Here is a 27,424-nt window from a genome sequence, read left to right as displayed (position 1 = left end):
TAATAACTCCCCTATTGCTAGATTCATACTGAAATGGGGGATGATTTTTCTTGATTTGTTTTTTCAAGACATGGGGTTATCCAGATGGCAATTTTGAAAGTGTAATTCTTTGATATATGTAACGTTAGTGGGAAACTGTATTCCCTGGGTTTTTTCATATGTTTAGTTCATTTTGTATTGTGCTGTTCACAAAAGAATAAGTACTTTGTATATTTGGTCTAAATTATTTTGAATCTGTTCTGTGCATGTTCTGTATGGGCTATTTAATACCCTTATTCTATGGATGATTCATCGGTCCAAAATACAATAAAGTATATTTTGTATATTAAATATTCTTTCAATGTCATATTAATTTGTTTTGACAATTACCTCGTAGCCCCATTTACTGTGGTTAAATAATTTCTACCATACTCTGGTTATGGAATGGTTCATTTGGGGACAAACCCCTGTGTTTTGACCCGGCACCGGTACCTGCAGTGCCCCAGCTCCCTGATCAACCACAGACAAAAAGAGGAAGCATCATCTGACGCCCCCACATCCACCTCCTCCACCGCATCGGGCTGCAACTCCCCCAGTGGACCCAGATACACGTATAGGGACGGATACGGCCACGACTACAGGTGAGGACGAAGACTTTGTCCCAGAGGACAATGAATCAACACATTTGGACGGTCCTCATAGGGTTTCCTGGTTCCATGTGATAAAAAAATCGCTACAAAAATTGCTGTGGTTCCAAAATATTGTGGCAAAAATGCCATGGTTTTGCCGCCGCAATCCATGTAAAGGATGCAGGGGACACCCCCGCAAGCCCCGCTCCCCATAAATGGTATAATGTGGTTCACCTTTACTGGGTCAAACCACAGCATTTTTGCCGCGATTTTTTTTTGTATGTAATGGCATGTATAGGCGAAATTCTTGCCGCGATTGTATCGCTGCATACCAGTTTCTCCACTGGACGAAGTGGGATCCTTCCACTCCATGATCGCCAGGGCATCCAAGCTCTTCCAACTGGTACCTGGGGAAACCAAGAAGGAAGGCTTCTTGTATCAAAGGCGAGAGGCCAAAAGTAAGACTATCATGGTGGTACCATTTCTGGACGATAATTTGGAAGAGGGCCTGGCCCTCATAAAGAACCCTCGCACAGCTCCAGCCAAGCGGGTGTCATGGTACGAACTCCCAAACCTCTGGAGCTTATGGGCCTACCCCAGTCACTTGCACCCTTAGGGGCTTATCAAGCCCCAAAAGTTTGTCCTAGGATTTCCTGGACTCAGTCCTGGCGCCGTTGGCGCCAGACTCATTACATGTGCTAATTGCATGGGACTACATTCACAGCCTAATAGGGCTGAGCCTTTCTGTATACCCTGGATGTAGCTGAGGGACTACTTTACCTGAGATTGCAGGGTGTGGCTGAGGAACTATTTTACCTGGAACTACTTACAAGGCTATTTAAGCCACACCCTACAGGCAGAACACACTTCGCGTTATTCTGCACTCCTGCAGCATAACGCTCACCGTGTCTGCTCAGTACTCGAAATTCTACAGCCACGCCCGTCCTGAGATCCCGATCCAGGGGCACCTGAGAGAAGGAAAAGAAGAGAACAGGAGTTAGTACAGCAACAAAGGCCTTACCTGCAGTATTCCATCCAATCGGCCGCGCCTTCAGCTGCTCTCCGGGCCGCCGCACCTGTAGAGAAGAAGATTTCTGCACGGACACCCAATTCTCACCCGGGGTCTGCATTCTTCAGGAATTTCGTTGAATCGGTTCTTACCATCGCCGTCCTGGAGCCGCGCTGCGCCTGCAGAAAAGGAAAAGAAAACAGCAGGTTCGTCGCACATGGAAAATAAACAGCTATACAGACATTCAGCGCCACTCATCCGCACTAATACTCGCCTGGAGGAAATCTGCTCAGCATTTTAGGAAGAGTCAAATCGTCATCCGAAAACTGCTCAAGACCGCGCCTGGAGGAAAAGGGAAACACAGGTTAAAACTTGGGCAATAAGGACATTAAGCACCTATGCCAAGCATCCATTAGCATAGGGACTTACCTGCTTAATCCAGCTATTCAAAACTTCGCAACAGCCCCGCAGGATCAGTGAAGTCACTTGGTCCTGGGAAAGACTGTGCATACCGTGCCCCTGCTAGAGATTGCAGGACAGAGAGCCTACCATTAAGAACTCCAAAGTGAGACAGAAGAGAAGGGCATCCAGAAGGTTAAAGGAAGTGGAACCAATCCGGCTCCACTCAGTTAGCTAATATCTTGTTTCGACATTGCAGGCAAACACCTCCTTGGGTGATAGCGAGGGAGAAGACGTGGGCAGGCATCATCACTCAAGCTGTGCAACGCCAGTGCAGACATTATTCGTGTGGCTACGTGCTACGCCCCTGTGGAGACCAGGTGAGCGTGACAGCGGGGCAGGCTGGAGAACAAGTATAGGGTGCCATACTCTGCACCCAAGTGCCTGAGGTTTCAGCCATCGTGGTGTCTGCTGCTGTGAGAAAACGGTCGGCTAACCCGTCTTCGTCGTCCGTCCCTCCCGGACAGCGAGGGGGAAAAAGATGGATACCATGGGGAAGAAAGTCATTTACATGGTGGCATCGACAATCGAGGCGGCCATCACCCTGGCAATCCTAGCCAGGTACGAGTGGGAATTGTGGTACAAGCTAGGACCAATTCTGGAGTTCTTCCCCGACGATAAGAAGATGGAAGCCCTCGCCCTCTTGCAGCAAGGAGAAGTGGCATCGGACCATGCCATCATGGTGGCAGTTCTTAGAACAGGGGGGATGGCGTCCTGCCACTTCTGTTAAGTCTCTTTATATATTTTGATAAAGGCTGATTTATTTGGCATGCTAAGTATGGCAATAGCTAATTCATTAAGCTACTGTCATACATATTCCAAAAGACGGACAGAAGAGCCCTTCCGAAAAATAGCTTAGCTTTTTTTATTTTGCCAGTGGTAATGAATGTAAATCAAATTGTATATGTTTGGATTAGACACAAAAACTTTCTTTGTTGTTTTCCATGTACATTTAGATAAAAAAACATTTGTTATTTCACAAATGCATTGAAAAAGGAGAAAAGTAAGTGACAAATATTGTTTAGCAAAAGATCACAAATCCACAAATTATACATACACCATCATTAGTATTTTTTGTCCCAATGAGCAGTAAATGCAAAGAAACCTGGTGTATTCTTTTGTCACAGAACAAACAATTACATGTAATGTGTGAAATCAAGAGTCATGGAAAAAAGGCATTATTTTCTTTCTAACACTGGGTTTTATCCTTTTTGGCTCTTGAGAAAAGGGACCTAGTCGTTGGTCAACGTCGAGAAACAGATCAAGTTATGGAACGGGATTGTGGGAATAAAGCCCTCAAAATAATGTGTTCCCGTGACGTTTCGGCATGAAGCCTTCTTCCTGGGCCTCGACTTGGTCTCCCCTGGACGGAAGTCCGGGATGCGTGTTGACTTCCACTCGTAGTTGACAGTGGTTAGTAATTTGGCTGGCCTCTTCAAAGTGGTAACTGCAGTTGGATGGCAGTTAAACTGGGAGAGCTGGTTCCCGATTTTTAGCAGCCGTGTGGGGTTGTCTGCAGATAAGAGGAATCCTTTTTGTGGAGTCCCTATATGCCGTGGCTGGCGTGCAGGCAGTCGCTCACGTGTCAGTCATGGTGGCAGTGGACATTGCTAACGCAGGGTTCCGTCAGAGGGGGAACAGTGTTTGCCTTCATCGGCAGGGATTGATGAAGGTCACTAACTTCCATCAGAAGGTCCAGGCTAAGGTACTGAACATGCCCTTCGGAGATGATCTGTTTGGGAAGAAAAGACTATGAGTCCCTTAAGGCCATCAAGACAGATACGGAGATGGCCCGTTCCCTTTTTGCTCCTCCAGTCGAGCAAGTCATCAAAAGGTTTCTCCCAGTCCTACAGACAGCCTTCCCGGTCCTCAACGCAAGAAGCCTACAGAGGCTGCTCCCAGGCCTACGGTAGCAGAGGACAGGTTTGCCCGAGGGCAGGACGCCGGCGCCCAAGCAAGCCAAGACGTCGTGCACCCAAGTAGGAGTCCAGCTGACTAGGTTCTTCAGCGAGTGGAGAAAGATCACCACTGATGGATGGGTGTTGGGCGCTCTTGCCCAGGGGCACACCTTGGAGTTCCAACGCAGCTGTCCTTGTGTTCTGCTGGTTCCCTGTCAGTAGCAGCACATCCCTCAGCTTCTGGAAGAGGCACGAGCCATGCTATGAAAAGGGGCGATGGAGCTAGTTTCCCAACGACTCTAGGGCTTCAGAGTCTATTCCAGCTATTTTCTAGTCAGAAAGAAGACAGGGGGCTGGAGACCCGTCTTGAACTTATGACATCTGAACAAATAATTAAGTCCCAAAATTTCAGAATGGTCGTGTTGTAGCCCGTGCTCGGCCAACTGGACCTGGAGCACGCCTATTTCCACGTCCCAATTCACAAATATCGGAAATTTCTAGTGGTGCAGGGCCCGCCAACACTACCAGTTGAAGGTCCTACCATTCAGCTTGAAGTCGGCCCCAAGAGTGTTCACAAAATGTTTCGCACCAGTGGCAGCCCATCTACCCGTAACTGGATGACTGGCTGATCAGTGCCTGCTTGCTGGAGCTGGCCGACGAACACTCAAAGGCGACCGACCAACTATTGACAGATCCGGGATTCTCTGTAAGATGTCTGAGGAGAGGCTAGTAGCCGTTCAAGGAAAGGTGCAATGACTGTTGTCTGCAAAGACGGCCATGCTGTGGGCCATCAAGTTGTTACTTGGCATGATATTGTCCTGCATCTACCTCGTCCATCTCTTCAGGTTGCAGATGTGACCCCTACACGAATTCCTGAATGCCTATTGGATACAGGTGTATGGACGTTTCACAGACAAGATCCCTCTCAACGAGGAGTTCCGACGGGAGATAGAGTGGTGGGGGTGTCTGCTCCCACATTGCCCAAGGCACAGGATTTCAGTCCCCCCATACCAGGAGAGGGTCACCACGGATGCCTCCCTGAAAGGTTGGGGATCGCACACCGGACGTCTGCACACAAGAGGTCTGTGGATGCCGTGGGAGAAGGATCTGCATATCAACATCCTGGAGCTATGGGCGGTGTTCTGGGCCCTCAAGTCGTTTCTACCATCTCTGAAGGGCAGGGTGGTGAGTATCTCCAAGAAAAACACCCACCACCATGTTCTACATCGGGAAGTAGGGGGGCACTCGATCCCTGGCGCTCTCTAATGAGGCCCAGGACTTTCGGCATTGGGCCATCCAACAGGGGATGTTCCTTGTCCCTCTTCACCTGGCAGGAGTCAAAAACACCATTGCAGACTCCCTCAGCAGGGAACTGCGCTCATGCTACGAGTGGGAGCTTCATAAGGATCAGGTGGACCGCCTGTTCAGCAAATGGGGCGGACCCCAGATGGATCTGTTTGCAACAGCGGTGAACTCCAAATGCCAGGAGTTTGCCAGCAGGTTCTTCTTCCCGTGGGAAGAACTGTTTCTGTATGCATTCCCTCCATTCTCTCTCCTGTTATGAGTCATCAACACACTCGGTGCCAATGCAAGATGATGCTCATTGCCCCGGCGAGGCCAAGGCAGATTGGTACCCGGACCTTCTCACCCTGTCAGCAGCGCCTCCAGTCAAGTTGCCGGTGGTTCTGGATCTTCTCACCACAGAAGGAGGCGCAATCCTTCATCATGATCCAGGATCGGTGAACCTGAAGGCTTGGCTCCTGCAGCCTTAGAGTTTGGAGGTTATGAGTTGCCAGCGGACTGCAGGGAGGTCATCGCCAAGACCCGGGCATCGTCGACTTTGAAGTGCTATGGTCATAAGTGGAAGCATTTTGCTACGTGGTGCTGGTCGCAAAAGATTACCCCTCTGAGGGTCATGGCTCCTCAGATCGTGCCATTCTTGCTGTCCTTGGGAAAGGCTGGGCTAGCTCACTCATCCATCAAGGTATATCTGGTGGCTATCTCCCGATACACCAGGCCCCCTGAGAGAGCCTCACTGTGATCCCACAGATTTGTCAAGGAGTTTCTGAAGGGCCTTTTTTCCAATCCTTCCCGCCAGTGAAAGCTCCCGCCCCGGCGTGGGAACTCAGCGTGGTTCCGACGAGGCTCATGGGGCGGAGGGTCCTTCGAGACTATGCATCATATGATGATAGGTTATTTATGACGTGCTTAATACCCAGAGGTTTCTAAGCGCTGAACTGGGGATCCAACCTGTGTTACTCGTGTCGTCTTTATTCTAAGGCGAGCACGTTGCCGCTGAGCTGTCCTCCCGAGACTCAGGCCCCACTCAAGTTTCTCTCATGGAAGACTACTTTCCTTGTGGCCATTACCTCTGCCAGACGTGTAGGTGAGATCCAGGCCCTATCCTGCAAGCAACCATACTTGACTTTCCACAAGGTGGTACTGTGTATGCACCCCTCTTTAATGCCGAAGGTTCCATTGGAATTCCACCTCAACGAGCCTTTGATGTTGCTTGTTTTGTTCCTGAAACCTTTGCCACCGGCAGAGAGGGCCTTGCATTCGCTGGACGTTGCCCGTGCCTTGAAGGTCTACGTGACGCGCACAAAGTTTTCGGAAGACCTTGCAATTGTTTGTGAACTTTGGTCCTGTGAACCATGGGAAGGCCTTGTCCAAGGCTTCCATTTCAAGATGGCTCTCCAGTTGCATCATGCACTGCCATCGGTTGGCAAACCAACCGCTGCCGGGCCGTCCGAGAGCCCACTGTACCAGAGCGATCGCTGCGACAACGGCGTTCCTTTCTGGTGTAAGAGTTGATTTGCTTCTGTTGAGCCTTGCCACCTCCCATCGTTGTGTAATGTTGTACTGCTGTGTATTCGTTATTCATGAGCATGTGAATACATGCCATACCCCATGTTGGAGAAGGTTTAAGTTACTTACCTGTAACTATTGTTCTCTAGCATGGGTGTGGCATGGATTCACATGTAAACCCTCCCTTCAGCCCCTCTGCGGCTTTTTTTGGTCATACTACCACTTTACGTGCTTATCAAATCTGAAAATGGCTGCGAGAGGAGGGGCTTAGAGAGAGGACTGTCATTGGATGGGGACTGTATGACCCAGAGGACAGTGATTGGTTTAGAGAGAACATGCAGTTTCAAAGTGAAAGTGAAACTTTTTTCTTTTACTGAGGATTCCCAGCCTGACGACGGGGAATATTCATGAGCATGTGAATCCATGCCAGACCCATACCGGAGAACAATAGTTACAGGCAAGTAACGTAAACCTTTCTTGAAGTACTGGCCAATAAATCACAGCTGCACGATGGGTAAACCCTGTTCATATTGATAGTCACTTAGAATATATGAAATTACTTATTCATAATTTTAATAGTTTTTTTACTGGCATTTTAGCTTTGGTTGTAGTTGCATATGTTTTATTTTGTTTACATTTTGGAGCATTTATAAGGCGCTTTTATATGACAGAATTGTTTTTCATAGCACCATACTAATTGAAATGTGAATTAACGTGGTATGATAATTTAGCTTTATTACTATATGAAATGCTGTTGTCAACAGCATCGCTGACATTTTGATTTTCGTTGTCATTTCATGAATTGATTATTTTTATATGCTACATCTATCAATTGGATTTTATATTTTAATATGTTTAATGTGAATGAGATTTACAATGTGGAATGATTTTTTGCTTTGATATTTTGTTACCAAAATAAAGCTTGACTTGACTGTGACATGACAGTTTTTACAGAGCATCTAAGATACTGTATTGTAAAGGCCATTTTTAAAAATGCCATGCCACAGTAAAAATGTCTAGACTTGCTGCACCAAAAAGCTAGTCTAGCCACATAATAACACTTACAATGATTGCCTTATCACAGATGCCCAGTAAAAAAATTCCCCTCTACACAGCGCCCTCCCAGATTAGCCTCCCGGGGCCAGCACAAGCATACGCACATTCACTCAAACACCCATTCACGCAGCATTCACTCTTCACATGGGCATTCAATCACCCCTATATCATAAACTTATTAATTCACACACACATACATATACACACACACATAAAAAATGTAATTCTACACTTGCCTCCGGCCCGGATTCGGCTCCTTTCCACGCTGCTGCCTACAGTGACGAGGGCCCTTTAGATCCCTCGCACAAGAGTGCTTTCTGGTTTCTGCACATGCACGCAGGAGCTGGAGCACTCCTTCTTTTGTGCCCAATTGAGTCTGGATATGCGGGGTGGCACCGGATCGCTCACACCATTACGGACGAGCCTGCCCGGGTGCTGCCTTTCCTCCCCATGTTGAAGACTCTCATTTATGTGTGCACTTTTCTTCTTTGCTGGCCGACAAATTTGGTATTGCCTTCCTTGCCCACCCACAATGCCACTTTCCAGGTGTCTTGTGTCATGCCGCTCTGCTTTTTGCTCCATCTTTTGGTGTTGCCTTCTTTTCTGTCTAAGTGAGGAAGATGTGTTGTATCCTGCTTTGTTTTTTGTCTTCCTGTGTACATGGAACCATTGGTCAGTGAAAGATGTATATCATACACCGAAATATTCTTGTCGGCATTCCTTCTATGTGTTCCATGTCCTATTGTTGGGTCAGTTAGTTCTGCCATTCTGGATGAAGGATGCCCAGTGTCGTTCCATCTCTGCTCCTATATGTTCCTGTGCTTGCCTGAGGTACCTAGATGTCCTCTAATACACCTATTTCAAAGAAGCAGCCTCAGTCATCCCTGCCGCGAGACTTCTGAATATTACATACGTTTTATAAAATGATAAAATGATAAAATGTTAAATTAGAAGTACATTTGAAAACTAACCTTTTAATGTTGTAATTCTTTGTATCTGATTCCAGTTTAATATGGTACAGAATCTACTCTTCTTTGGCTCCGTCCAAAAAAACATATTGGAAATCTAAGGCGGTAGAAACAATTAATAATCTACTCCACCACAATACAATTGAAGAGAAAAATATTGGGTATTGGAAAAAGGAGTATATTTCAAAAGTTATTGCAGCTGGCAAGAATGGAATAATTAATCTTCTGAAACCTGTTAATCCTTACACTGGCCTGCCAGTGAACACAAAAGAAGCAGTCACGTGAGTAAATTGCTTAGATTGCTTTCATTATGTGACTGGTTTATGATGGACAAAATCTTTTGTTAAAAATAAAGCATAAAAAGAATCTGTGGGGAGAATGTTGAGCAGCAAGTACAATACGATTGTCAAATGCATTGGGAAGTCAACATAGGACATTGAAGGATGTATTATTATTTTGATTACCAAGTGTTATGTTATAACTGATGAGGTTTAGTGCATGTAATATTCCTTCGACTATCTCAGGAGGTAACTACTGCCAGAATATGAAAACCTTCTTAAATGTACTTGCATTTTTACCTACACAAAATAAGTGGAGGTAAACATTGTAACTCCCCACCCTGATGTTTTCTCTGGAAAAGAAAATCTACAGGGGCATATTGAAATATAATACAGAGAAGGATCATTGCTGACCACCTAACTACTTTCTACCGGCAGTAATCTTATCATAAAGCAGATACTCAAACATTACCAGATTTTATTTATATGTTTCATTTATAAAACGCTGTACAAGTGAACTAATAAACGGTATCATAATTAGGATAAACTGAGAGCAATCAACATGAAGCTAAAGATTCATCCTAAAATGAGGATAAAAGATGGGCTTTAAAAGACAAGCAAAAAGTAGCAAGAGTAGATACATAACATACTCACAAGGACAGGGCCTTCAACTGTTATTTTAGCAAGAAAGGAAAAGGAGCGAAGATAAGACTGAGCACGTGACTGGGAGACTGAGATATAAGAGACAGGATATGTGGGTGCAAGTCAGTGGTGGCACTTAGTCAATAAATAAAGCAAAACCGGAGAAGAACAGAAAAGTTAAGTCAAGGCAGAGATTTGGGAGTGAGGAGGAAGTTTAGTTTAGTTCTCTGGTCATAGTATTTGTTTCCCCCTTCCTAGATGTTAACTGTTTGGGCATCGCATTTGTTTGCATCAATGCTCCAAGTATACTTTTTATCCATTGTGATGAATTTGGAAAAACCATCACTACTTTCATAGGGGTATCCCCCCTGATGTGGCGACGGTGAAGCAGACTCTCTGACCCGAACCCTGGGGGTGGCTATGTAAGGGAGAATCATGGAGGGGGAAACTCTTGTGGAGGTAAGAGTGACTTGCTAAAGGGGACCTGCTACTCCCCCCTTCTTTCCAAAATCCAGTAACCCTCCTATTAGGCCACAACCCCTTTCAGACGAGCGCTCAAACATGGACACAGTCTATTATGCCCATCTTAAAAAAAGGTGATTCCCTTAATCCCTTGAACTATAGGCCCATTGCCTTAACAGATGCGATAAGTAAGGTTTTTGTTATCCGCTTATTACAAGGTCTTAATTTTGTCATCTCCCAATCCTCGCTTTTTCTAGATCCCAAGTGGGCTTTAGAAAAAGCATGGGGACTGCTCTTAATGCTATGGGTTTAGCCCATTAATGATGATGCCAAGCCTAGTTCTAAGGGACGGATATATATAGCATCCTTGGACGTAGTTAATGCATTTGATTGTGTAATTCGAAACAAGTTGTGGACAAAGCTTCTTAATATTAACATTCCTCCAAATTTGGTCCAGCTTGTGGCATTTTTGCACAAAAATACCACCCTGAAAGAGCATTTTACCCAGGAGGTCTCATTATCCAGAACAGTACCCACAGTTCTGGGCCTACAACAAGAATGTACTTTGGCCCCAACTCTTTTTAATGTGTATATTAGCGATATTGATCTTGTATGGCAGTCCCCTACTATATATCCAGCTAGACTGGGACATCTTAAACTACACTGACTGGCCTTTGACGATGATTTGTTGTTGTTGTTGTTGTTGATAGAACGGCTGTAGGACTACAGCCAACTAAAATAGTTTTTTTTAATTATGCTTGTTTGAATAATTTAATTTTTTACTAAAGCCTTAACCCTTTAAGTACCATGGGTATTTCCCCCCAGTGCCAAGGCCTTTTTGGTGATTTCGGTATGTGGCCATTCAATGCCTTGTAACTTTTTTGTTACATAAGATATCTTAGCCAAATTTGGCCCCTTTTTTTCTCACATGTAGGCGGTCGTAACGCCACCCAGGAATCCTAGGTTGCTGTGGGGGGGAGGGGTGAGAGAAAATAACCAAAAAGGGCAAACATTTTGTGTTTTTCCAAAAAAATGGAATAAAATGATGTACAAAGAAGCCTATGGTTTTTTCCTTGTAAGAGCTAGGAACAAATGGTTTGCTGTGCTGAATTCCCCAACTTCCTGTCTTTCACGAACAGGTTGAGTGGAAACAAAAATAAATTGTTATCAACCGTTTTGTGAGAGGTATGCGATTTTGGCCATTTTTGCCAATTGGACATGCATGGACGGAATGGAAGAAAAGGGTAAGAAAGCCAAATTGGAGGACAGAAAGGCACACATTTCTGAAAAGTAGATACATTTCCAAGTTTAGGAAGGGGTGATTTGCGTAGGTCGGGCAACAACTAGGTAGGGGAAAATGCCATAGATTGGGGGAAAAGCAGGAAAATGACCAAAAAAAAGGTATGTGGTGGACTTGGTATGGCAAAGGTGTCTATGAATTTTGGGGAAGAAAAATGCTCTGCTACATTTCCACGACTCTTGCAGTTGGGAAAGCAGACATTTTTTGTAGTGTTTCACAAAACAAGCAACACCACAAGCCAAACACTGAGCCATGGTACACAGGAGTTTTATGCTTACAGCCTGAACAGACGTACCTAGCATGTGTAAATCAGGAAAACCAATGTGGTGAGGAACGGCAAGCATACATTTTTTGAAAGCGCACAGGCAGACCTTTTCAAGGGTAGGTGACTTGTACAGGTTACAAAAGTGTATGGTGCCTAAAGCAGCGACTAAATGTAGGGCACATTTGGGAAATGAAAGGGTTGTGTGACAAAGGGCACCAGCAAATGGGTCAAAACTTTATGAAAACCACACAAACACAACAAATGTCATACCTTCCCGCATTCCCACAGGTGTCCCCATGAAAACGGTACCTCGCATGTGTGGGTGCACCTACCTGGGCGCCAAGGGGAAAGCCTAAAAGACCCCTACCCCAAGTCTGTTCTGCCAGCTGAATTCCACAAATTTTCCAGATGGGCTATCTCGTCCTTGGCACTGCGTACATAATGTCAAAGACGAGATGGCTCGTTCTTGAAACTTAAGGGGTTAAAGCCCAAAACTATGTGTTGGGCTCAGCCAAACTGGAAAGGGTTCACAGTATGAGTTATCTGGGGTACTGTCCCTCTAATGCCGAAATTGCGACCATTGATTTCACAAATGAAATGTTTGAAGCTTAGTTTTATTATTCCGATTGTTCGATATTGCATAATGAAAATTGAGCCAGTGTTACTGTATGGTCTCGACATGTCTTTAATAGATCTGGGAAAACAATTGAATGTGATTCAGGGTAAATTATGAAAGGAGATTTTGGGCTTCTCATTATCAAGTCCCAATTCAATGATTCGCCACAAACTGTGCCTTGTATCACTACGGGCGAGGTTTGCGTGGTGCCAATTGTGAAATTACGCTAAATTCCTTCAACTTCCAGATATTTTTTTGTATGTGGATCTGAGTCTGCTAAAAGGATCTTCAGTCTTTTCAATTGATGCTTATAAAAGGAAAATGCAATACCTGCCTTTGGAAATAGGGTCAACTAGGAGGAATTAATCGAACTGGTGGTACAAAAACCTAATTATTTAGACCGGACTGGTTGGCCACCATTGATTCCAATAAGACATACTCCTCATACACAGAATATGTGAAATTTGCCCACAAAAAATAATCTTTCCCTTAGTATCGAGCTTGCTTCCCCTGCAACAAAGCCAGGTCTCTTTTTAAGCATTTTAGATTAAATCAGTTCCCAACTAGAGAATGTATAAAGGACTGGGTTCTAAATTCTGCACAAAGCACTTTAATCACTTGCCATTTTTGCACACTGCAGATTCTTGTGAAACGCTTAGCCACTTGGTCATGGATTGTTCATTTTTTATCTCATCTAGAACTAGGTATTTTGAAAAAGAACTGGAAAGCTTTAATTCTGAAAATTCTAGGAATTTGCTTTGGTCTAGATTAATGTGGGAGGGGGAGAATGTGTCATTGATTATTGCATTATATCATTTCCTACAAGAACGTTTGGATGAATTAACATGATTTTAAGAATTTTAAGATTATGTGAATGTATGTTTTGTATTATTTTGTGTAAGGTTTATTTTAAACCTTCACAATAGAAAAAAGGGAACTTCTTTAACCCTGTCCCAAATGATTAGTAGTAACATGGACATTAATCACGCCTCCCCACCTTTTCCCCTTGAAGAGACTGGTATGAAGGAAGGATTTCAAGAGGCCATTGTGAATCTCAGTATGCTGCAGCAAACTGCAGGAGAAGGTAGACACATTGATACCTTCCACTGAATCCTGTGGAGAAGCACGCATGTATGGTGTGGAGCTGGGTGTACAGGAAACAAGATCTCTGTTTCAGATACTGACGTTAAATAATGGGGTAGACTGAAAGTCTGTTAAAAGACTATCCGAGCCTAAAGAATAAAATAGTTGAATCAATGTTGATCATTGATAAAACGTTAGAGATGACAAATGTAATCATGCAGCAAATGTGTTAATTGTGAGAGTCCCAACTTCTATAACAGACAGTGTACACAAGGCACTCCATGTGCTTATTGATTCACTGGTCATCCATATCCAAGAACCTGTTCACCTTCTTTCAAGGCTGGTAACTTTAGCTCACGGGAAAGGATAGGAGTAGTGTTGCTTTCCTTTAAAGATCCTTGTGTTCATGAAGACATGTTGAGGAAGGAAGCCAAGCCTAACAATGTAGAATTGAAGAGTCTGAGGATTCTTTGATTGCCAGATCAAAGTGTGATTACATTGACGAAATGCCATGGACTGTTGGAAGTGTGGAAACACAGGTTGCTCTTCAAATGAATTAAGCAGTTTGGTATCCAGCTAAGATGAAAGTTGACTACTCGGGCAAGTGATCCATTTTTTTAAGCCAGAGACAGAGAAGTTTTTTCTGCATAAAGGTTGTATGGACCAGGGGCACAGCGGGGAATGTTGTCCCACCATAACGCTTACACCTTGGCTGCAAAATGTTTTTTTCTGCCTGGTTTCCTTTGGGCAATGGCGAATGGGGATGTGTGACAAAAAATTACTTATTATTTGTAGGATAATAAGGATGAGTAGTCGCTAAACCACTGCTCAGGCCCATACATCTACAAACCAACAGTGATCCCAATCATAAAGGTAAATCTGGCACAGCCAAGAGATCTACCCCTTCACTTATTGTGGTCACATGGGCTGAGGGAATGCTGTGCACTCAGAAGGGGTGTGAATGAGAACCAGTAGTGACCCGAACAGCAGTCCAAAATAAAGGAATGCCCAATTAAGATTCTATAAAAATATATTTACTTTAATTAAACACACCAATGTACAAATAACAATTAAAAACACTATGTAAACAAGTTTATAAATGCACTCTAGGTTCAGCCCCGTCTGGAAATAATGGAAGGAAACAAAATGATAGAGTCCAACACAGAGGCAAACGTTGCATTCTGCATACAGCATTTATTTTCACTTTAGTGGGAGATATACGACAAGCAAGCTTTCGTAAGTCTCTGATTTCAATGCACAATGGTTGCATATTTATACCTTAATCTCCAGACACTGCGTGCAAAGCTGTAGGCATTCCGTGTTCGTCTTATTTTTCTAAGTTCGCACAAACATTCCTTGTGTCAATATGGAAATATACAGTGCACGCCAGCAGTATGTATTACAGATTTATAATTCATTCTTTACAGTTGGTTCAAAATAGCTTCTGTATCCTGTAACAGCTAGCAAGCTTCCCTTGTGAAAAGAGGAAATCTATGTCTGGCATCTATTTATGTATGCGCTTAGTATTCCATTTACTCAAGGAAACATCTTGATAAAGTTCTGCAAAAAGAATTACATCTACAATGTCCTAATGTTCAGGCTAGCAAGGTCCAAAGTTCATATCTTTGTATTACTCATTTAGCCCAGCGAGTTTCTCACTGGGGCATGCATTGTGCGTAGAGTAAATACATTGCGAGGCAAGGCCCAGTCATTAGTTAGAAAAGCATTCAAAAATGTCTTTAGCAGTTTACAATGTAACAACTAATGGGCATATAATACAGAATCACTTTTCCACAAACGGCCCTCATGAACATTAGTTCTACATTAAGAGTCTGACCATATTCACAGAACATCCTTTTACAATTCTTCTTCCAGGACAATCACATGTGACACATAGTCAGTGTCTTCGCTACCGCTGTGAGAGGGGAAGGCGGAGGGGGAAAAGGGGCACCAATAATGTCTATCTCAGTAATGTCTATCTGCATCATCTCTTGTATAGGACATCTTGCATCATGAGGGCATTGGTTCTGGCAACAGGATTTGGACGAGGGGCACACAATTGGACTAGCCACTGGCAGCATACTGGCAAGCAATTAACAAAGGGGCAGCAACCTAAGATTAGTAGGAACACCGTAAGCAGGAACATTCCTATTTTCCAGCCCCATAGGCTAAAAAAAACCCAAATGGAATGCAAAATGTCCCATGAGCCAGTGTCTTTGTGCAATTGGGAACCAATTCCATGGAGCCTTTTGATAGACTTGCGCGCAGAGGTACTAGGATCAGGTACGTAAGAGCAATAGGAAGACCCTATGATTTTGCAGACCCCTCCATGCTCAGCTAGCATCATGTCTAGCACCATCCTGTTCTGAAGTGCCAGGGGCCACTTACCTAATGGCTTGCATTTCAGCTGTTATGTTTTCCAAAGCATCTGCTGTCTCTGAAATCGTAGCGTCCAAAAGCCAAGCTAATCTCCTAATACTACGGGAGTTCATAGCAGGGCCATACCACGGTACAAAAGCTTTCAGTACGTCATTTGCAATATCAGCAGCAGTCTCTCCTTGGTCCACCACAACCCTTCAGGCCGTGGTAGGGGTTTAATGGCGGGTTGTTGAACAGCAGTGTTGCGTTTTAATAGATATGACTGGCAAGACCAATCCTAGGTGACAACGTCCTATCCAGCCCTTGGGAAGCCATGTATGTGCTCCTCCACTGGAGAAAAAGTAAAAAGAATCCCCTACATACATGGGGCGTATACAGCAGGATGTAAAACAGGCATACAATAGGTCATGTTGCAATCTAAACTATACCCCACATCATGGGACCCAGAACCTTCTATACAGATACTACCCTGGATGCTTATGTTTCTTATTTTAAAAAAAGAAATTGGGCTTGTGGTAGTGGAGTTCACACAGAGCTGTTTGGGAGAAAAGGAGCAAGAAGGTCTGTAGTTTGAGTAAAAGGAGAGAAATAGGAAGAAAGGGTAAAGGTAACATTGGGTATAGTCACCAGGTTGCATGGGCCCTTTTTAAGGACATGTTCCTCAAAATCGGAATATATACTTCTGTGATTCAATATAGTACTGCTTTGAGTGCTAAATCCTAAAGACAACCTTCTGAGGGTAGGCACCAGCTCAATATGCAATAAAACTAAATAGAGTTCATAACAGGAAGGAAAGAAAGGTAACGGTATCTGCTGCAGGGGCATCCCTTCCCCCACAAATGCAGGTGATTGTAGGCAAATCCAAGTATCAGAGTCCTGCACAATACTATGAGTATGATGTAGCAGGGAGATAAAAGAATAAAAGAAGTCTCACTCATTTTTTCCTTATGAGACAAATCTTCAGGTGATGGAGCATGCACAAGGTTGGCAGAAAATGGGGTTGCAAGTACTCTCTCTAGGACTTCAATAAACCCCATTTGATCTAGGATCAAATAAACCCAATAGGAAGGCACTCGGGAGTAGAAGAAGCACCAGGAGTTTGGGTTTGGAGTGATACCAGGGTCTGGTTTCAGTAGTAAGCGAGGAATAGATACTGTTTGGCATTATAAGAAAGTTCCTCACAGGAAATGTTTTAATAGAAGCTGAAGTGACTGTACCGATTGACATTGCTTCCTCCTCTACAACGGATTGTCCAGGGTGGTAAATGCCGACATCTTTACCAAACTGCCTTAGGGGTGAGGTATATGGACACTCCTGGAACTTCCATAACCCTTGATCTACCTCATTTCGTAGCCTGAGGTTATGCCGTGGTCCCTCTGTCACTCATGTGATGTCTGTGGAAGGCATGATACCTGGGGAAACATTGCACAGAGATAGTCTTTGGGTGTTATCAGTCCCTTTTGTCCCCGAATCTGCCCATGGTAACTCGGTAGACGTGTTACCTGCCAGAAATAGAGGAGCCCACTTTATGTGGCTCGCATGTATCCAGTTATGATGCCCTTCACACTGGACTGCAGTCTGAGTGGGCAGTAAAACTTTCCAAGGCCTTTCCACCTTGGCTGTAGGCTGGATGATCATTGAAAGCTCTTCGTAAAGACCCACTCGCCAGGCTGGATGGAGTGGCCTGGCCCTTCCAGAGGATTAGGCAAAGAGTCTTTGACCTGTTTATGGATAATAGAAAATCTCTTAGTAAGCTCCAAACAGTAGTCACTCAACAAAGGATCAGGGACATTCAACCGTTTTTTTGGGCTAGGGATTCCTGTCATGACCACTGTGAGGGGGCTCAAGTTGTGCCACAAGCAGGGTCCCACCAGAACCCTGAGGGCCTTAAAACCACTGCAGAAGGGCTCCTGGAGCCAGTCCTGGCGCCTTTGGTACCAGGCTCATATGTAGGAAGGAAGGGCTGTTGAAACTAGGTCCCATTTATGTACATGGGCCTTTAAATCCAACATCAAAGCACCCACACAGTCTAGTTCTACGAACCAAGCCATGCGGTCTAGTGTTTTGGGTGTGGCAGGCCTGGAACTACTTTCCCTGGGCTATATAAACCACACCCTGACTGCAGAACATGCTTCGTGTTATTCTACAACCTGCAGCGTGACGCTCAACATGTTCAGGTCCTCAACATCTTCCTGTAATCCTACAAGAACAAGATTATTCTGTGTTACCTGAGAAAACACCATCCAGCACTCAGCATCTCAACTGGGCTGCAGTCTGTGGAAACCGAGAGAAGAAGCAACATCACTAACCTGTGAGTACTAGTTTAAGGACTTCTGCCGAACCACTACCACAGCTGTTGTTCTAACATTGCAACCTGCAATAACGAGAAAGGAAAAAACAATATTAGATTGTGCGCTTCCAAAACATCGAATTCCATCAGGCTTACCTGAATTCCATTGCGGTACGCCATGCTTCCATCCGGAGCACCACAGCAACATCTGCAAAGGAAAAGAGACATATTCTGGTTCGCTTTCAATATTAAACAACCGGACAGCGCTGTACTACCTTAACGGATTCCAGGGGGCCTGTTTTTCATCGTGCTCTCACCCACTCGCAGCACCACAGCGGCCTGTGAGGAGAAGAAGAAGAAAACACAGGAAAGCTTCAAAAGGCAATGAAGGCGCTGCGCTTCGTGCTTTCTCTTACCTAGAAACATGCCTCTCCATCCGGCACGCCAGCATCAAGACCTTGGCACCCGAAAAGGAGATAAAGACATTAACGAATTCCCACCACAAACGGAACAAAGACTTAATATTAACAAACCTACTTGCCTACCAGGAGATTCAGGGTCATAGCAGGCCTGGGCCCAAGGAAGGCATACTGCACCAGTGAAGCAACTCGGGCAGCTCGCCAACAAACCTCAAGCGCTCCTGCACAAGAAACGCAGGACGATAGCTCACCCTACAAATAACTAAGCTGAGAAAAGAACCCAGTGGGAAGGGAATCGGTCAGAGGGAGGTGGGAGATTCACCCATTAGAGACAGTTATCACAAATCCTCCCTTCTGTAATTGCAGATTCATTATTCAGCACTGGGCAACTACGCAACCAGGGTTCCAGATCTCAGAGCCTTCCAGGTGCCCCCGGGATATCAGGTGAGCGTAACAGAACACAAAGCCTTTAAACCTTATCCACCTGGGCGTCATGAAGACATCTGAAACTGATTAGTTGGCCCAGCTTTTGGGACAATTATGCGCCGAGGTAGACGCAGCCCGACAGGAAACCAATGCCTTAAGACGAGAGTTAATAGTCACAAAAGACTATACTGATGAACTAAGGAAACAGCTACTACAAATACAGGCGGGGCAGGCTCCATTGCCCGGATTGGCCCATCCGTCGCTACACCATCAGTCAATCCAGTACAGATAACGTTGCCGGGAGCAGTACCCCTGGCACCACCAGAATGGTTTAATGGAGACCCCAGAAGGTAAGCAACATTAATCAACCAGTGCCGCCTTCATTTTCTTTGTAGCCCTGGTGCTTTCCCAAATGACCAGGCGAGGGTGGCCTTTGTGTTATCATATTTGAGTGGAAGTGCCACAGACTGGTCGGTACCTTTAGTGAGCCGGGATGACCCATTACTGCAGAACTTCAGGGGTTTTCAACAGGAGATGGAAAAGTTATTTGCTCGACACTTGCATGGATAAGCTCTTAATAACGAACTCCTGTGCCTCTGCCAAGGGAATCAAGATTATCTGACTTATATTGCCACCTTTAATAGACTGGTTGTAGAAGCGGGGTGGCCAGAAGATAAAAGAACAGCGTTGTTTCATCGGGGCCTACGAGGAGACCTGAATGATGTCCTTGCTCAAGTGGTAGACCCACCTAAAGACTGTGCAGAGTTTATCAACCTGGTATTTCAGTTGGACCACAGATTACAGGATCGAGCATGCAGAGTGCCCGCGAGTGAGGACGGCCGAAGGAACGGACACCCCAATGCGAGGAGAAGGGAATCTGAGGCACGGGGGCAGCGAGCTGGTGCCGCGGGACGGCGAGTCTGCGGCTGCGGTGTGAAGCAGACAAACGGAGACGCTGAATGGGCAGCAAAGCCGAACAATTAGACCGCGCTAATTGACACTTGGGTCTGGGCCCGATAAAGCCACCGGGTGCCACGGAGGCCTCGCCAAGGGGCCCCCAGGAACGCAGGGCCCTCACAAAAAGGTGGCCACACATCCACATAAGGAGCTGACACTGGGCAAGGCAGGCAACAAGGACATGTCCGGGGGGGAAGCCCCCAAAAGAGGCAATCCCAACAGCCTGGACTGACATTAAGTCTTAATCACCTAACCTCCAGTGATCACCGCACGAGACGCGGTTGATTACACGAAGATCATAGGAGGGCGAAACTTGACCCGACGCAGAAGCTCCCCACAACTGGGACTGTGATTCCTTTAGGTGAGAACGATGAAAACACAACATTGACGGTTGCGGGAGACTCCGCCAATGCGCAAAGCACTACCTGGGGGGCAAGAGAGGCATATTAGGACCCGAACAACTTACCCCAACTAAAGTTGTGCAGCACGCCCTCCAATGTCGGGCCAACTTGCGCCCGTGAAGCTGACTGCGTGTGCTGCACCCTATGCAGCGGTGCAGAAGCATCTAAGGCGGCGCCCAGAGCCCCGGCTGGGGAGAAACCAAGACAAGAGTTGTAGGAAGGCAGGGGTGACTGCAAGCCGTGCGAGGAGCCCACCAGAAAAGCGGGCAAAACCACAAAAGGTGCACACTGCACTGACCGACACCTACTTTGAGGCAGTCCTATAAAGAGGAAGTAGGGGGAAAATAGGGCCCCCGCTTAAGCCAGCAAGGGCAGACACCACAGCCGAAGCGGACACACACACTAGCAGCACCACTGGGACGGGAGGTGTCACCACGCAACAGACTCAAACCCTGCAGGCAGTGGTTGACACCCAAAGCTGCAAACACACAAATGGGCCGAAAAGCTTGGCAAACCTCTGAAATATTCTGAGGGACCCCCACACGGGGAGGACCAGAGGTGTACAACTATAACACGCACGCTAACGGCGAACGTACACGCCAGCGGAAAGGCTTTTTGCCCCCCTGTGACCAGCGACCTAACAACCACTCAACCCAGTAAAGACTGTCACGGCCTCTGCAACCAGCGACTGGACTACTATCCCGACATAAAGAGACGGGCCGGGGGGGGGGAAACCTGGAGACAAGAGATGTCACCCCCCAAAGGTAAATCGAAACTGTAACAATGAACTCCTTCACAACGGTCAGGCCCAAACTGCAACAGGACGCAGGGACCACAGAAGAACTAAGGACCCAAGAGGGTGACCTTACGAATATGCAAGTACTGCAGGCCATAGCAGCATTACGCACATCCATTGAAACCAGAATAGACGAAATCAAGTCACACATGCAGCTGATGAGACAAGACGCCCGCAACCTTACTGAAAGGGTGACCACAGCAGATGCCACACTGCAGGATAATGTCAGCAACATGACAGAACTCAGATCCAAGGTCCAGGAACTTGAACTGAAGGTGGCGCAGCTGGAGGCGCGGTCTGAGGACGCGGAGGGGTGAGCCTGCCGCAGCAATATCCGATTCCTGGGAGTCCCGGAAGACATGGGGGGCCCGGACCCAACAGAGTTCATAGAGACAATGATATTGCAGGAAATCGGGGCCGGCAGACTGTCCCAGGGGTTTTCGATAGAACTGGCCCACCGATCTCTGCAAAAAAGACCTCCAGGCTCACACCAGCGCCCAATAATCGCGAAAGTTTTGAATTTCCACGATAGAGCGGCAATATTGAGATTCTTGAGAGAGAGTGGGGAAATCAAGAGGCAAGGCGCAAAAATAGTCCTCTACCCAGACTATACCCCCAGTATGCAACGAGCAAGGAACTCATTTGTGCCGGTGAAAGCAAGGCTACGTAAACTCAACCTCAGGTACATGCTAATGTACCCGTTGCGCCTCAAAGTATTGTATAAAGGAAAAACCATCTTCCTAGAGACTCCAGCGGCGGCAAACATGTGGCTTGAGGACAACAACCTCGCAGATGATGAGGATAGAATGGAGAAGGAGGTCACAGGCCACTGAATATCCCAAGCAACAGGGGAGGAAAAAGGACCAATGCTTGCATGACTAATGCAGGAACCATTGCATCGCACTGAGATTTGCATCACCTCGAAAGCAATGACCGGCAGGAGCTCACCGACCCATACATGTGACGATGACGTCGACACGCCCCTCCAGGAAACATGTAGGCCGAATGCCAACACACTACCTGCACCGGAAGGCCTGGAAAGGCCCAAAAGGTTCGGGTGCCCCTGAGCGCTGCAAGTTGGAAGCAACTGCTGGGGGCAGTTTAAAGTTGGATAGTTTACAGTTCACATTCACCAGTTCGAAGGTTACTATTGTTGGTAAGTCTCCAGAAGATACTAGGTTGGGAGGAGGAAGGGGGAGGGCGAGGGGAGGGGCCCGAACCACAACCAGAATGCGGGCTGAACTCTTGCCATCTAGACTAAGTCTGCAGGCAGCTGGGATGGGGAAGCAGGACGACCGTGATATCTTTATTGAACCACCATGACAACGACATCAATCAACATAATAACATGGAATGTGAGAGGCTTGAGCACTTACCTCCGCAGAAATAGAATTAAAACCTACCTGTACAGAAAAGGGGTGATGATAGCACTGCTGCAGGAGACCCACTGCACAACAGACTCCATGACCAAACTCCAAACGCACTGGGGGGGAACAGGGATTTGGCACCACTTACTCTAAATAGGCTAGAGGAGTCTACACTTGGATTCGCCCACAGCTCCCGTTCCGCATGGCCAAGTCAGAAATAGATCCGGAAGGCAGGTTTGTAATGCTATGGGGATACATCGAGCAGGAAGCAATATGCATTATGGACTCTTATCTCCCTAACAATAACATACCGACATACCTGAATTCACTGTACCCCAGAATCGCACAACACAGAAACGGCCTGTTCATATGGGGAGGAGATTTTAATTGCGTGCACAACCCTGTGCTGGATAGGTCCACACCCCATCCAAAAGGCCCATCGGTAGCGACAACAGCCCTGGCTGCTATGCTGAGCAGGCTGGACCTGGCAGATACATGGCGCGCAACGCGCCCAGAAACGCAGAGATACTAATACTACTCGTTCCCGCATAACCTACACAAGAGGTTAGATTATATCCTCATAGACAGGGAACACTTATCCCAAGTGGAAGGACCACAATATCTGGGAAGGACAATCTCTGACCACTCCCTGCTCTTGGTGACATGGAATCGCAAGGGCCCCAGGCCCCCGATCCCAATGTGGAAAATGCCTGTGGAAGCCTTAAGGGACTTAGCCTTCAGGGAGGAACTACGTGATTCTATTGATACCTACTTGGAGGTTAACGTGGGCAGTGTGGAACATACTAGCACAGTGTGGGATGCTCTGAAAGTAGTGGCCAGGGGAGAAATTATTGCAAAAGCCGGGGGCATTAGGAGATTACTCAGGAAAGAATTGGAACAGGTGGAGTGGGAAATTGAAAGAATAGAAGCCGCTCCCATCAACACACACCAGGGGGAAGAGGAACTGAAGGAGCTTCGAGAAAGAAACGCAACCGCGTGGTGCAGGCTGGAAAAGTTCGACCACACTGCCAAAATAAATAGAGCACATGTAGAGGCGGACAGGCCGGGCCGGTTACTGTCCTGGCTCTGTCAAAAGGAGCACCCCAGACATTCTACCACCACACTACAGGACGAAGACGGGAACACACACTACACACAGCAGAGCATAAATGATACATTCAAGCGCTTCTACGCACATCAATACTCACGAGAAGCAGGTCCTCCAAGAACAGTTAATGGACACATTGGAGGAGATAGGGCTTCCCAGATTGTCCCCTGAACTAGCCGACACTCTTGAAGCAGAAATCACGCCTGAAGATATAACTGAAGCTATCAGATCCCTGGCCACATGTTAGGCACCTGGCACTGACGGGCTAACGTCAGAGTTCTTTAAAACGTATGAGCCCTCCCAGACCCCTTTGCTACACGCTGTCTACCAAGAGGCGTATGAAGAAGGGATATTGCCCGAAAGCATGCGAGAGACGCTTGTGGTCCCGATCCTTAAGCCCAACAAACCAGCAGATCAATGCGACTCCTATAGCCCACTCGCGATGCTTAGTCACGATGTGAAAATCTTAACCACAATTCTAGCTAAGCGACTGGCCAGAATAATAGGAGACATAGTACACACTGACCAAAGCGGTTTTGTACGGGGCCGTAATACATCCATGAACCTACGCAGGCTGAAACATGTTATAGCACAAACTGATAATGACAAGGACTCCTACGCACTGCTGTCTTTGGACGCAGTTAAAGTGTTTGATTCCATTTACTGGGAGTGGCTGGTGGCTGTACTCGAGGAATTTGGCTTTGGACCTGGGTTTATCAGATGGATCAAAGTACTGTACACTAAGCCTAGAGCAAGGGTGAAATCTGGGAGGTATGGGTCAGAGGCCTGGGACATATGCAGAGGAACTAGACAGGGCTGCCCATTGTCCCCAATGTTGTACATATTAGGACTGGAACCCATAGCCATATATTTTAGGAAGCAATTTTTTGACGCAGGCATAAGGCTGGGAGACATAGACCATATCATTTCACTCTATGCAGATGTTCTCATGTATGTCAAAAACCCGCACTTAAATGTGCCGACCATGCTCGAGGTCTTGGGCAATTGCTCTAAGGTCTCTGGAATACATTTTAGCAGGCTGAAAATCCTGTCTGTTCCACCTGGCGGCCCTTAAAAACATGGACACGGAGTCACTCCCTGTAGTGGGGATCAAATGGCAGACTACGTCATTGAGATACCTCGGAGTTCACATAATGCAAACCCCTGCACTAATGCATGAGCACAACACAAAAGCAGCACGTTCAGCTCTGCGCAAATCAATGACTTTCTGGGCGAAACTCCCCCTATCGATGATGGGCAGGGCCTCGATCGTTAAAATGATCGTCCTCCCACAGTTCCTCTACGGGTTCTAGAATGTACACTACTATATTAACAAGCCCTTTTTCCGACTGCTGGAGACAATAGTGCGAGAGTTTCTATGGGGGAAAAGCAGACACAGGATAGCGCTATCGTCGCTAGTTCTACCATACAAGCAAGGTAGAATTAAACTTCCAAACCTGGAAAAATACTATCTGGCAGCGCAACTCAGCTTTGTGACCAAATGGCTGGCTGATGAACCCACATCAGAAACGCTACTGCTGCAGGGCATGATCCCGCCGCTCCAACTGAAAGAACTGATCTGGGAACCTCCACACCTACTGGGGAACATACCCTTCCTAGCTGTTCTGGGGAGAAAGACCTGGAGCCGAGTGAAACTGCTTACCCACTCGCAGAGCCCCTATGCCCCAGAAATACCATTGATCACAGATCTGTGCACAACAAACGCGGACTTAAAGCAAATCAGGCTATGGGAAAGAGAGGGGGTCTACACCTGGTGAGACCTTATGAGGAGGGCGCCTTCAGAGAGTTTGCCTCACTACAGGAGAAGGAAGGTATCCACACCGGCCAATTTCTGTGGTACCAAAAACTCCGAACCACAGCTCGGCACAAATGGGACACTAGGCCCAAAGAACTGGACACGGACCCTTTCTTGACACTGCTGTACAATTTGGGAGAGGGCTTCAGACCAATATCCCAAATATATACGGCTACCTGAGCGATATACCCAATCCCAGAAGCATGGAAATGAAAAACAAATGGGAGATGGACATGGGAAGGGAAATGACAAAGGGGGAGTGGAAAAGAGCGCTTGCGTTCCCCAAAGAGGTGTCCAGAAATCACAGATTTTGACAGATTCAACTAAATGTGCTGCACAGAACTTACCTGACCCCAAGCCGAATAGCTAAATTCAACAAGCAGGCACAACCAACCTGCACCTGGTGCAGGGGGGAGAAAGCTGACTTGATTCATATGCTGTGGGAATGCCCCAAAACAAGATCTCTGTGGGACAAAGTAAAACAGACGTGCGAAAAAGCAGGCCTGAACAAGTACAAATGGACACCCGAGGAGTGCCTCCTAGGAACCTAACCTAGACTAGCCAAGCTTAAACATACAGTAAGGCTCATGGACATATCGTGTGTACTGGCCAAAAGGACTATCGCAATGGCCTGGAAAAAACCTGCAGGGCTGCAGTACAAACTATGGCACAATGAGACGGAGCGATGGGTGCTGGCGGAATCCAAGGCATGGGAGGAATGCGTGGCCAGGTCCACTGATGACTCCAGCATGGCACTGGAGGCATGGAAGGAACTCACTAGACAAGTTTCATCCCTCTGACGACAGGCCCCCTTGAACCAAGGAACTCAGGCCAGGCTCGCACTCAGCTTAGCCAAGCCCAACTAAAGAGAGGAAGCTGTGGAGAACGCAAACCCCCCCCGCACCCCTCCCCCCGAGACAAGTGATATTGCAAAACATGAATTAATTAAGGAGACAGTTAATGTTGTTTGTTATGTTAATGTTAAGTTTATAATGCATTGTCATTGCTATGTGCGTACGACATACTTGAACATCATGTATCTGACACTAATGAAAATACCAATAAACAAATTTTAAAATAAAACAGATTACAGGATCGAAGAACGGACCGAAGCAGACTCGAAAATCGTGTCATGTACGTACGTTCAAAAGATAATGTTGAAAATACCACAGAACCCATGCAGATTGGAGGAGTACGACCCCCTTTAACCAAGTGTGAATGTCAAAACCAGACAGTCCTTATCACAACCCTCTCTCTGCCTGAAGCCAATTTGCAGCCAGACTTTCCTCACAAGAGCACAGTCTGTAGGAGGATGAGAAAAGCACCTAACAGACTAGGGGCTTGAGTGAAAAGGCAGGAGCAGCAGCAACAGAGCTAGAGGACACAACAATAACAGCTGTTTTAATGCTTTGTTCAAATATACCAACCGTGTCAAACACCACCCCCTGTTTCCCACTCTTACCTGCTCTGTGAAGAACAAGACCCGTAACCTACTTGGCCACAATGCAGGGAACAGAATGAAGAACCAAAGAATGAAGTTCCAAGAAAAGTCCCGTAATCCCAGTGAAACAGTTTGTGTTGTACTGCAGAGCGTCCTGGTATTAGTGAAGTTACCGACAAAGAAATCAGGAGAGCGTCCACAGTAGTCACTCTGGTATCCAAGGTAACCAATCCTCGTGATTCAGCAAAGTGTCCCAAGATGCAGGTAAGTGAGTCCGTGTATGAAGGTGTCGAAGAAGGGACAAAATAAACAAGATTAGGAGAAAAGAGAGGAAATTTGAAGGGGAGGAAAATGCAGGTAAGTAACGGGTCCAAACGGGAATGGGAGGTAGTGGGCCAGGTGTCTGAAGCGATATGCTGGATTGCAGAGTTCAGGAATGCGACGTAACAAAATGGTAGACAGGCGGAATCCAGGTAACGTGAGCCGCGTCAGGGGTAACAAGTATCAATCCGAAGGAGCCAAAAACCAGAAATCGGGGACAGTTCCAAAAGGTAATTCCGAAGTAACGGGCC

At 46.4% G+C, this 27,424-nt stretch overlaps 1 protein-coding gene across 2 annotated transcripts in view; it reads left to right on the top strand.

Annotated features, from left to right (window-relative positions):
- Positions 1-27,424, top strand: part of FBXO15 (F-box protein 15) — a 758,839-nt gene that overhangs the window by 237,298 nt on the left and 494,117 nt on the right. For both annotated transcript variants that reach the window (XM_069620708.1, XM_069620709.1), the window contains one exon: positions 8,845-9,087. In XM_069620708.1, coding sequence (XP_069476809.1) covers positions 8,845-9,087 — 243 coding nt within the window. The remainder of the gene's footprint in view (positions 1-8,844; positions 9,088-27,424) is intronic.

The sequence above is a fragment of the Ambystoma mexicanum genome, chromosome 5q, assembly GCF_040938575.1.
Source record: "Ambystoma mexicanum isolate Mex_15411 chromosome 5q, UKY_AmexF1_1, whole genome shotgun sequence".
Classification (NCBI taxonomy): Eukaryota; Metazoa; Chordata; class Amphibia; order Caudata; family Ambystomatidae; genus Ambystoma; species Ambystoma mexicanum.
Note: the sequence above shows the minus strand (reverse complement) of the source record. Positions and strands in the feature narration are given on the sequence as shown.